Below are 12,642 nucleotides of genomic sequence, written 5' to 3' on the forward strand. Positions count from 1 at the left end.
GGAGGGGGGGTAAGGGGATGAAGAGAGGCAGAGGGCAGAGATCTTGTATGTCTATTTTGTAGTAGTTCCTTGACCTATAGACTGCGATGAAAATGGTATTTCTGACTCAGACAGAATGGGAAATCTTTTTCTAAGCCAGGATGGAAACAATTTGAAATCAGGTTATTTTCCAGACTTCAGAGATGGGCAAATGAGTCTTCCTCACAGAAATTGGAATTGTCTGTGTCTTAACACAGTGAGACAAGAGGTGCATATGCTGAAATGAAGGACCTGCAGAGAAACTTGCTTCCAAGACACCACTGAAAAGCCAGCTTCAGAAACAGCTCTTTCTCCCAGGCTCCATTTTAGGTTACTGTCTCCCAGAAAGGATTTAGATTTAGATACACCACACCCAGCCACGCACTATGAACATTTGCAGTCCTTTCAAATTACAATTTGGAAATGAGTTATGAGCACTGCTTTGAGGTTTTATTTAGCATGACTGTTGACGTATAGTCACCCTATTCTATATTTTGCAGAGTTCCAACAGGGAAAGACTGGGGCAATACCACTTTAATGGAGGTTACTTACATTCTGCCCTCATTGAAGTCAGGAACACAAGGACAACTTCAGATCACATTCTTAAGCTTTCCCCCCCCCCCTCAAGTAGTAATTAATTACTTCACTATACCCACTTAATACTTGTCAAGAAGGGAGTACGCTCCTGGCATAGAAATAAGGTGGTGTGCTTGGTAAGTACCAAATAACGAAATACTTGCAGAGTTGGAACCCTCCAGTCTTCTCAAGCGCAAGCAGAATACACTCAGCTTTCTGAATAAGACCAAAAAAAAACCCCTCAAACAAACAACAACAAAGAAACCATCAAGCAAAAAACCAACCAACCAAAAAAGGAAGTCATAATAATGACTTCCAAGAAGGTTATTGTCATTTTTTGTGAGGCACTTATGAAGTTTCGCAAGGAGCCAAAAAGAGAATTACAAAGGCTAGAGGCTCCATCCTGACAATAAGCACACCATGAGGACATTATGAACAGAAACAGAACAGAACGGAAAGCCATATTCTCTGCTCTTCCTTGAGGAGGGGAAGAAAACAGAAACAACCCTGTCTCCATTCAATTTTCTGAATGTAAGGATACATTCCCAAGTTTCAACTCAGGGTACAGCACTGAGACCTACTCTGCCAAAGCAAGATTTAGATTACTAGCAAAGAAAAAATATAAAAGTACCTAACCTGGTAATTTCACTAAAATTTCAGATACACACAATCAGGAAACTCAGTCTTGATCTTCCTTCCTTCTACCCCATAAACTTGAGAAAAAACTTAGAAACCTTCCATGTAACACAGCAACACAGACTCTCATTAGAAATAAAACAAAAAGAAAACAAGAGATGAAGAAAACTACTGAAAACAGTTTGTTTTATTTCCAGGATCAAATATTACAATAGGACATTTACATATATTTATAAAAAATGCAGCAGTTGTGTATATAGATCAGAGGTTTCCTTGAGTTTGGTCCCTCCCAGCACAGTGAGTTGAAATCTTCCAAGTTAATTCTCTCCCTCCTCCCACACTAAGTTGCATCATTGAAGGAAAAAGTCACTATTGTAAAAATTGATAGGCAAAGTCATAATTCTGAAACTGTAAGTTCACCAAACAGAGGAAACAGACTCTTTTTAAAAAATTATCTATTCTATAGTCTGGTGTCTCTGATTAGGCACCACGCTTCTGAGCTGAGTTTACCCAGATTTTCTTCACATAAAGCTGTTCTATAAAATAGCACCTCACCCCCTTCCTCCATGTACCTGTACTATCTATCCTTCTATATCTTAAAGTCTCAGCACCATTAAACAATCAATTACAGAATTGCTCTTCTCTGTACTGCTGACACTCAAAAGTCATTAAAGACAGTGACCAAATCCAGAACTTCTGCAATTACCAGCAATACTGTGATGTAAAAAGTTTTACTGAGGCAACTTCAGGCACTGATGTTAAGTGCCACATTCTCAGATTAAAAATATATGTGTATATATATATGGCTATATTTATCAGCGGTGGACAGACACTAAGCATCTCACAGCCAAGAAGAGACTGGAATAAAAGTCACCTTGTCCAACATCACAGAACATGTATCCATTAACCTCACAGTTCAGGAGCAGACAGACTATAATCAAACTACAGTAAGATCTTGCACTCAGAGAAAAACTGTACAAGATGATCCTTACAGAAAAAATAAGCCACAGCATGCACAGACCTCAACAGCCAGAGATCAAAAAAAATTTAGGTTAGCCCAAAACAATGACTAAGGGAATTTCCAACAACATAAGTGGCTGATATAGGGGTCAAAACATGCCCTAGTATTCAATTCTGTTTTGCCTTTAAAGCAGCAGTTTTTCCACTTGAAAATGAGGATGAGGAAATCATTTGGGGGGGGGGGGAAGGAGGATGCATCAAATTTGTCAATACTGCCAGACAAGGTACACCCAATCTTCATGAGACTCTGCACTTCACCTACCAACATCCATGCAGTCTCTCCCTATCTTGGCATAGGGTGCTACCTTTTTGATACAACTAACTTGATAGAAAAGATATTAAACAAGAAGAAAGTAGTGGAAGTTTTCTAAAAAATTAATTAAAAAAAACTCAAAAGCTGATTTAAGATGAAGAGGTAAAATGTAGTAGCAACCTTAAAGTTCCCGAAGTGACATGTATCTTGCCATTCCCGAAAGCATTCCTACACAAGGTTCTAGCTTCTCCCTTTCTTTGTGAGCTTTTAGAAAGAACAACACATTTTATGCATCTTTGCAATTTTTGGAAGCCAATGAAATTCAGGCCAAGTGATGCTTCCCTGGTCCCTCCCTGCTCCTCAAAGAAAATGGGATTTTAGTTTAACCCTTACTGCTCTCAAGTTCTTTTGAACTCACTGCTCTAGCCCTAAAAACAACCTCAAAAAAGCAAGGAATTAGAGGCCTAACTAGCAAGGAGAAGGAGTATGTGCTCAGAACTGGCCATAATTAGCTGCCCAAACAGACTGGAAACAATGCATCATGCCCTCTGTAATAGGGCAGCATCAAGCAGCTGGGTTCAAAGAACCACTGCCCAAAGACAAGGCTTGTTCTTCAAAGAGCTACTGCATAAGCCATCATATGTAGAATTAACTTTTTCAGTTGAAGTTATGAAGATCTCAAAGACTGCATAACAATTTTTTTTCCAATAGCCAGAAGGTGTTATCAAACAGTATGCATAAAATTATGTGGAAGTTTCTTTAAATGCATATTAGAGAAGCCAGGTCCTTCAGCAATGAGGTTTGTTTATTAAAACATGTACTATAAAACCCAGCTGTCTCTTTCTGATTGTAAACAAGCATACAAACCACAGCATCAGCGTAAATTGGTATGACTTAGTGTATAATCTGACAGCTATTTAATCTGGTACTTTTTAAAATCTCTGTCTATGAAACTGACTGAATACAGAAAATGCAGGCTATTTGCAGCAGTTAACACGGACTTCCTTTACACAACAGGTGTGTTTTGTAATAAAGTAGCAGACCTAGTGACTTCCAGAAATTCGCTGATTCATAACTTTAATTGCTGTTTAAATCCACTTAAGAAAAGATTTGTCTTTGGACAACTTCTTTAGAGAAAACTAGAATTTACAAGGTCATTAAAAACAAACACACACACACCCTTTTAACATTTAAACTGTCACCTTATCTGGTTTATCAAGAAAGGCAACATACTTCAGTACATAAAGGTCAGAAGTGTAAAATCCCAGGCCTTAATTCAAAGTTACTTAAAGTAATGCAAGTATACTCAGAAATTTTTGACTCAACCTCAGTCTGCCTTCTTTGGGTCTCTGAAGGACCATGAGTGGGAATCCAGCAATACATGTGCCAGCAGCACCTAGCAGAAAAAGCTGATGTTCATTTTCCATTCTGTTTCTGAATGCTGGTTGTAACTGTGACTATTAGCTACTAGCCACAGGTAGATTACATGCTACCAGAGTAAAAACAAGTTAGATGAAGGGCATGTGCAAGGAAAATTTCCTCTGTAAATAGTAAGAAGCATATTAGTTCTATTTAGTTCCATACCCACAAAGATAGTGACTTATACTGTTTATATGAATCTCTGCTCCACTGACTTCATGGCAGTTCTTGCAAAACAGCACGCAAATTAAAGCCAAAATATACCTATAAGAAGCTACAAAACACAGCCTTTGAGGAATTACTTGCTTTGTCCTTCAAATTTCATCATCTTCTTTTGCAATTAGAGACTTAAGGCATTTTTCCAATATTTTCCAAGTAGTTTGTACTTCATATTTAATAATTAGAAGTAACTGTGACAAAGGCTCTTTTTAAATAGAGCCAAACTAGCTTTTATCTTTTAACACTTACGAACAGCTGCACGCATGACTTGGTTAATGTTCTCAGCCACACCCCTCAGGCCTGCACAACATGCTGAAAAGGCTTCAATATGAGCGAAAATCTGAAGAGGTTGGTCTTTTTTCTTAATAGTTTTCAGTCTCCACAACACAGCTGGCTGATGTGTGCGCTGTAGCATTGTTTTTACTGGGGATGAAGGAAGAGGGGAGAGAAAAACAGTCACATGCAGGGGCACTTCCCCCTTTTAAAAAATTGTTCTCTGCCTCCTGATTGCAAAGCAAAGCAAAAGAAAACAGAAAAAGAAAGAAAAAACAGAAATCCAGGCTCAGCATTTCTTGGGAAAGAAAAACAAGTACCAGGAACTACCAAGAATTCATTTGGGTTTTATCCAGAAACAGAAAAGATATGCTATTTTCAGTGTAGAGCTTCCATTTCACATTCTTATTTCCCTCTTAGGTTGTAAAAAGATTAATATTCTCTAAATAAAACCTCAAATTTGAAAAGACTGTTTTCATTTTCCTAAAAGATGAGAGTATAAGTACTCCTAGTTCCACTATACTAGCAGCCAAAAGCATTTGACATGCCAGAGAGGAATATTTTGATGGATTAACGCTTCAATGTACAGCTTTTACTTCCTTGTGTAAGACATGACTGAGCTATTCTTGTATAACCAAAGCAATGAAAAGCTACCCCAAGGCTCTCAATTTTGCATTTGATCACAAGATGACCAGTTTAATCTTAATCTTTTCTCGCAGCTGAGGAGGAAAGAAAAGAAAATCAAAAAAAAAAAAAAAAAAAGTTTTGGCAGTTGAAAAAACAGTTTAGAAAAGGAGGTTTCCCAATATGGGATCACGCTCTAAATACTGTACAGTATCTCCACTAGCAGAACTGATGCAAGAAGTTCATGCTCGTCTGCAGCACAGTCTCCCCTCTTTCCCACTACTGACACAGCTGTTGGTTATTTTACATCTGATTACTTCACCAACTAACAGCCTAGCTCCACATACACACTAGTACAACTGGGGAAAGAAAGAGGGTAAAGAGAAGCTACCAATAAAACAGACATAGGAATGGGACTGAATGGCCAGAGAATTTTTTCACTGCCACCAATGTTAATGTGAAAAAACATTCCAAAAGTTGATACAAACCTGCATCTGTCCAAAGTTAGTTGGCCTTCCATCAGTAAACACAGTCAACTAGCAACAACTCAAAAGAGATACCAGCTGAATTGCAAAGGCTTCCTTCCTGCCTTATACAGAGAGGAACAGGGTGGGGGAAAAGAGGAGAGGCCAACATGCTCCCATCCTATCTAGCCTGATAGACAATTTCTTGTGTGTCGGATACTGCATCCTATTGATAGCCCATCATAATTTTCTTGTGAAGCCAGGGAGAAAGAGGTAGAGTTTCAAGGCAATAAACACCAGAAGTCACCTCAATTAAATAGCTGAAGCTATCTAGGGAGGCATCAGACCTACACAGAAGGGCTTCCTTCTGTCCTGCTCTCATATGTCCTAGTTAGAATTTGGGCATTTCCAGAAACGGAAAGGATCCTTCAGCCTAGAGGTGCAACTGCCAGTTCACAGGACAATGACCATCATTCCCTTTCCTCCACTGGCCTTGCAATTCACCTTCTTTCTAGTGCTAGGAAGTGTCCTCTGTTGAAGGATCTCTTTACAGTCCAAAAACGACATCTGATTTCACAACACTCACTGATTACGAATCTGCTATCATATTTTGCTTTTGTGACCCCATATCTTGCAGTGGAATGCAAAACAGTTTTCACATAAAGGGAAATTAATTTATATGATTTCATGGTTCTATGCAAAACCTCAATTACAGGGTAAAGGACAGCTGTGAGCTAATACTATCATAGAAACTGTCCTGCATACTCCATGATTTCCTACATTTAAAGACTCCAAAACATGTAGTCAAGTATGAAATTTAAGGAAAAATATCTGGAAAAGTTTTATCCTATACTAAGTTTCTGATAATTAAGTCTTTTTCTTTAACAAATATAATTATCTGACAGTGTCATGTCATGAAGGCAGCGCTCCCTGACATGTTGCATGGAGTTCACTAGCAGAGAGAGACTAATATTTCTTGTTGTTAACTCCTATCTTCTCCCTGTATGTCCAGAAAAAATTTACACTCATGGCAGGTATTATACAGCTTATTCTTCACTGGTGAAGAGCATGCTAGACTGAGTTCTCAACTGTAAATATATACTGCCTCAACATTAGTCTTGAGGATGGCTGTGTTACTGAACTTTTATCCCACTCTAATATCTGCTGTAACACACACTGACCAAAAGCTCTGTATCAAGATAAAATACCTTGGGAAAATAAGGCAGTCAGCATTGTCCAATGTACACACAGGATATGCCTGCACAACTTCTGATGCCAGCTTCCATAGGTAAAAAGAAAATCTGAATCAAATAGGGAAATTAACTGCTGCTACAAAATCTTTCATAATGCATTAACTAATTCTACAGTCCGACAAGACTTTGTAGATGTTTTTAATTAATAAAGAGAATCCTGCTTAGAATTTGCTATCCAGTCCAAATGTACTAATGGTCTTAATGTTCAATGTTCTAAAACCCCTGCAAGGCTAGTCACCTCTGGGAAAAACACACAAATAGAAAAGCCATCTGTCAACTTTATGATAGGCGTTTTCCAGAGATTTTAAGATCTTCACAACATCCTGTGACACTCCATCGTAAAACCCTGAAAGTAAACAGGAGTCGTCATTTAGGAGATGTGGGGGAGAGAACAAATTGAAATGCCATCTACTCTTATAAAGGAGTCAATTCTGCTAAAACAGCGGATAAGCAGCTTTCCCTCTGGGCCAAGCATTCAATTCCATACTGAGTATACCTGGTTTTTGTTTTTGTTTTTTTTTTTTTTTAAGAAGTTCACTAGCAGCACAAAATATGCAGGCAATATAGAAGCATTTAAATTAGATGGGAGCAGAGCATCTTAATACAGCTCACTGCAACTCCTTCCCAAAAATAAATTTTCTGCAGAGTGCTAGATAAGTAATCCTGTAAGAAGGCCGTAAGGTTAATGGAGACCTTTCATGCAAAGAACAAAAATGAAGGTAGGACTCTACTAAAAATTACATTCTCCCCTTAGAGAGATGACTCAGCGCCTTATCACACAGCATTTTAAAAAAATAAATTAATCAAAACAGCTTTAAGAATAGCAGCGAGAAGGGTATGTACGTTATGGCCACTCCAAGCCCCAGCATTCTGGATGCACAGATTACCCTTTTATTTTATTCCATAAAAGCAAAGGAAAGACATTCTTCCCAAAGAGAAATGTTCTTCCCAATGCTCTCCCCAGGGCTCAAGCTGAGGAAAAAAACCCAAAACTCTGAACATCCTCATTTGGTCACTAGATTAGGAGAAGGGAAGAAGAGAGAGAAGGGCCAGCCAGCTGCCTGCCTATTTTCAGCACTGCAATCCTACGACCCTCAACTGCATATTTAGTGAGTTGGTGTCCTAGGCAGAGAGGAGAGAGAAGGAAGGCTGGGAGAGCTCAGGCCACAGTGCTAATTCCTTTCCTGCACAAAGACAGTCTCTTGAGGACACAGGCCTGCCTCCTGTAATGTGATCTCATAGTCCAGGTGGGAGAGTTTCCTTCGAGGGAAGTTGGTAAGAAGTTCAAAGCGTTCATTGGGGTATCCTTTTGACTGGACATGCTTCACAAGAGCCTGAAAAGAAAGAAAGGCAAAGTAGTGCTATTTAATTCAAAAATTAGAGGGTTACAAAAATATTCCTGTTTCCTTTAAAAAAGGTAAGTCTGCAATCACAGAGAAAGAACACCTTGAAATTTTGTATGTAATACAGAAGCTTATTAATTATCTAATTTGGCCCTCACATGGCAAGAATAGTCAGAGAAGCTAATTATCAAGTGATTCTCTCACATAACCAATTCTTTGAGCAGAAAGAAAGCATACATAATAGTACATCAATTTAACAAGCTGAACTTCACATTACACACTCAAGCCATGGTAAAGTAAGTTTCCAGAAGTGCCCAAACTAGAAGCTCCCTCATTTGTTTAACAGATATTATCCGTACGTTAAACCTAGAAGTCACTACAGAAGCATTTTTCTTTGTCACGTAACTTTGACAAAAACAAATACAGTGTTTTTACTAACAGTCTATTTTTTTTCTGCCTTCAAGGAGCATGAAGTGCTTTTTGGTTTTTTTTGTTTGTTTGTTTGTTTGTTTCTCATTTTAGAGCTTTTTTCAGTTCATTGATTTCTCTGCTTAAAATAGCCATTGGGGTAGGATACAGAGGGGATTACAATAAAGAGATACCAGCTTCACAATCAAATACACAGATACATCAGGAACAGCTAGTGCCTGATTTAAGTGACATAGATTTCCCAAGTTCATCAGGAAACACTGTAGATGAGGGGGTAAAGGGTCCACAATAACGTAGGAACAGATGAGGATTGAGAAATGGAGACTGGCTAAAGAACAATATACGGGATACCGCAACACAGCAACTCAAGCAGAAGGGAAAGCTATAGCTTTTTAAAGAGGGGAAAAAATAAAATTAGTATGCAATAAAGAGAAAGAAGAAGAAATAAGTTGGAGTGTCTCAGCAATACTGTTTACACAGTTTTGGTAGGTAATCTGTGACAGTGAATTAAGTGTAAGGAGGTAAATAAGCAGTATTAAACTTCTAATTATTCACCTTGATTCCACTTGCTATTTAACTGTCACTTTGGGACCACAGTGACCCAGAGGGCTGCACAGCTAGCACAGACAGTTCACACACAAGTAGCTTAGGAGATCACATGAGCTGCTGTTGACTCTTGCTGTTTGTGTTCTGGCAAGAAATCTGCAAGCCATATGGTGGTGATGAGACACAGGATGTGGTCTCCTGTAGCCACCCATAGCACCATTCCTAGTATTTCTGGGGCACTGGAACAGATGGAGCTGGCTCATGTGATGGGATGCAGTGAATGTGTCCCTCCTTGACACTGAGAAGGATGGGGAACTCACCATGGAGGATAGCCCCTGACTGACTCCCTGAGCAGTCAGGTGAAGGAGAAGAGGTCAGCAAGTCCTGATGCATCAGGGAAGACGAGCACAAAATTGATAGGTTGCTAGCAGTAATGCTATAAGGGCAAGAGCTGACGCTTTGTGGCAGACAAGAATTTTGCTGCTTGCCTGGAACAGAGATCCAAGATATGATGGAGAAACTTCCTAGATTCATCAAGCCCTGGAACACTAACCCCTACTCCTCTTCCCACACTGGCACCAGTGACACTATGAAGTGTGACCTGAAAAGGTCAACCAGGAGTACAAAGCATTGGGAGTAAAGAAAAGGCAACAGGTGCTCAGGTTGTCTTGATCCCCACAGTCAAATAGAAGGGTGCAGACAGAAGCAGGCAGATCATGCAGATCCACACTCAACTGTGTGGCTGGTATTGCTGGTATGGTTTTGGATTCAAAGACTGTGGGACACTGCGATTCACTTAGCAAAAAGTGATAAGGACATTTTTGCCAACAGATTGGCCAACTTCCAGAAGCAGGCATGAGCATATGTGGAACAGAGCAATGGGGGCAGCTCTCACACCTCCTTCCAAGAGAAAGGGCAGATGGTGGATCATATCTAGCGCTTAAACATTGGCACTTGCTCTCTGGGAAAGAAACAGAACTCCGTATGCAGTGACAGAGGTAATATCACTGGTTTTACAGAAACTTGATGGGATAGTTTCCACGACTGTAACAGACAGCTAAAAGTCGTTCAGAAAAGATAAAGAGGTGGAAGAAGATGACAGGGTGTGCTTCATGTAAAAAAAAAAAAAAAAGGAAAAAAAAGGGCATTTTAAGTGCATGGAATTTATTTTTCAACATGATGACAGAAATCTATTGATTGCCTTTGGGTCAAAATTGGAGGGATCACATCAAGGAAAAACTTGTGGTATGCTTCTCTTATTGACATCAGGAAGCAGAGGTGCATAAACCCTTCTTCAGACAACTCAAAGAAGCTTCAACTCTACAGGTCTTGATTCTTATGGGGAACTTCAACTATGCTGATATTTGCTGGGAAAGCAACACAGCAGAGAGAGCATAAGCAATCTAGGAGGTTTCTGAAATGTGCTGAGGACAATCTCCTAGTGCAATCACTGGATGTGCCACTAGGAGTGGTGCTTTTCTGGATCTACTGCTTACAAATAAGGAAAATTTTTTTCAGAGATGTGACCCTGTGCTCCAGACAAGTAGCAGAATAAAGATTGCACTTCAGAAGAACAGATTTCAACTTGCTCAAGGAATTGTTAGGAGGCCTCCCATGTCAACCTGCCCTTGTGGGTAAAGTAGCTCAGGAATGCTGGGAGATTTTCAGAAACAGCCTTCTCAAAGTACAAAAGTGGTCCATCTCCTAGAGCAGGAAAAGAAGCAGGCATAACAGTCTGTTTAGACAGTGAGTTATTAAGAGAGCTCAGATGCAAAAGTGAAGCATGAGAGATGGAGAAGGGGCAGACTCACAAATATAGCGGTATAGAAATACTGACTGGATGTGCACAGATGTAGTTAAGAAGGCAAAATCTCAACTGGAGCTCAAATTGGGAAGAGATGTCAGGCGTAACAAGAAAGGCTGCTACAGGTATGTTCGTAGGAAGCGAAAGTACAATGAAGATGTAGGTCTGCTGCTGAGTGGAGCTGGCAAGTTATGTCACAAATAATGTAAGAGGTTGATGTACAACTTGATGCCTTCTTCATCTCAGTCTTCACAGCCCAAGTCTCCATGCCAAAAAGCAATGGCAAGCCATCAGTAGAAGAGTTAGGAACCATCTGTAGAAATTCAACATATACGCAACCCTATGAAACCTGACAAGTTACCTCTCAGGGTGCTTCACAGAGCTGGCTGACTGCTGTCACCACAGCAAGGCCTGGTTATAAGAAAAAAAAATCTTCACTGCGAAAGCAATTTCATGTTGGAACAGGTTACCCAGCAAAATGGTGCAATTTCATTTGCTGGAAGTATTCTATACTTAGATTGACAGAGCCCTGTCCATAACCTCATCTATGACCATGCTTTCAACATAGGGTTGGATCAGATGATCTCTAGGGATCCTTTCCAACTTAGACTTTTCTCTGATTTGATAACTCTGTAACAGTTAGCAAGGTAACTACATAGAGATTTCTTTCGAATTTGTAACAATGCACACACAAACCTTTGAGAAGAGGAGACTGTCATTCCAACTACCTCTTTTACTTGGACAGCTCTCCACCAGTCTTTGCAGATTACAACGCCTGTGTCTGACAAGTAATTTAAGTAAGCAGGTTTGACTTCTTTTTTCAAGCAACATGAGTAACAGCAATTCCCTACAGACCATTATATTTAAAAATTCAGTGAAGCTCACTGCTCACATCTCCACTCGATTTTAAGGCCAACCTTTCCTACACACTTTATAACACTTGGCAAACAAGTTATTCAGACAACTAATCAGCTGCAGGGTTCAGCTGCTAAATAGAGTGAAATCAGCTATGTAGTGTGTGCCAACAGCAATGACCTCTATGAAAAAGCAGTTTTGCTTTACAAGCTAAGAGGCATTATAAAGGAAGACATAGGTATGAATCTAAGTCTTAAGTGGAACCAAGTGGGGAAGCAGGAAGTTGAATTTTTTTTGCTTTTCTCTCACCAATCTAATTTCTTGCCCAGGGAGAAAAGGGTAACAGTAATATTGGAAGCAAAAGTATATCCTGAAGATAACAGTGTGTAAAAAAGCCATTCTTGATCAGTAAGAATATAATGATAGAAAGCCTGTTTTCAAAAACATTCACCACTGATGGGATAGCAACTTATTATCATATGTTAAAACTTCCAATGTACAAAGGTCTCTGTAGATAATTGCTTGCTATAGTTCTGAACAGCTTTAAAGTGGAAGAGACTATGGGCTGAAAAAAAATCAGCATGAATATGATGCTTGCAAACAAACATCTGAGACTCGATCTGTCTGAAATGGCTTTAAAATAAATCAGATGAGGCTCATCAAATATTTTAGACATGAGAGCACATAAGCTGCCTGTTCAGCTCTACAACTAAAACCTATCTTCACCTAAAAAACTTGTCCTATCTAAATTCTAAGAGGACTAACTGTATAGTGGACAATAGAAGAAATTTATATACTTAGATTAACTCCCTTAAACAGTGAACTATCACAGTCCATAAAAGGAGTCAAGCCAAAAGGTAGGATTATCACAAATACATCAGTATTCAGATATATCTGTATATATTCAGAC

General features: G+C 39.3%; 1 protein-coding gene across 3 annotated transcripts in view; it reads right to left on the bottom strand.

Moving 5' to 3' along the window:
- Positions 1-1,399: 1,399 nt before the first annotated feature.
- The window catches only part of UBXN7 (UBX domain protein 7), a 33,679-nt gene continuing 22,436 nt past the window's right edge, over positions 1,400-12,642 (bottom strand). For all 3 annotated transcript variants that reach the window (XM_085311966.1, XM_085311964.1, XM_085311965.1), the window contains one exon: positions 1,400-8,089. In XM_085311966.1, the coding sequence (XP_085168092.1) occupies positions 7,928-8,089 (162 nt within the window). In that variant the 3' untranslated portion in view covers positions 1,400-7,927. The remainder of the gene's footprint in view (positions 8,090-12,642) is intronic.

Source organism: Rhea americana, unplaced genomic scaffold (genome assembly GCF_003343005.1).
Source record: "Rhea americana isolate MKP2758 unplaced genomic scaffold, rheAme1 scaffold_352, whole genome shotgun sequence".
Classification (NCBI taxonomy): Eukaryota; Metazoa; Chordata; class Aves; order Rheiformes; family Rheidae; genus Rhea; species Rhea americana.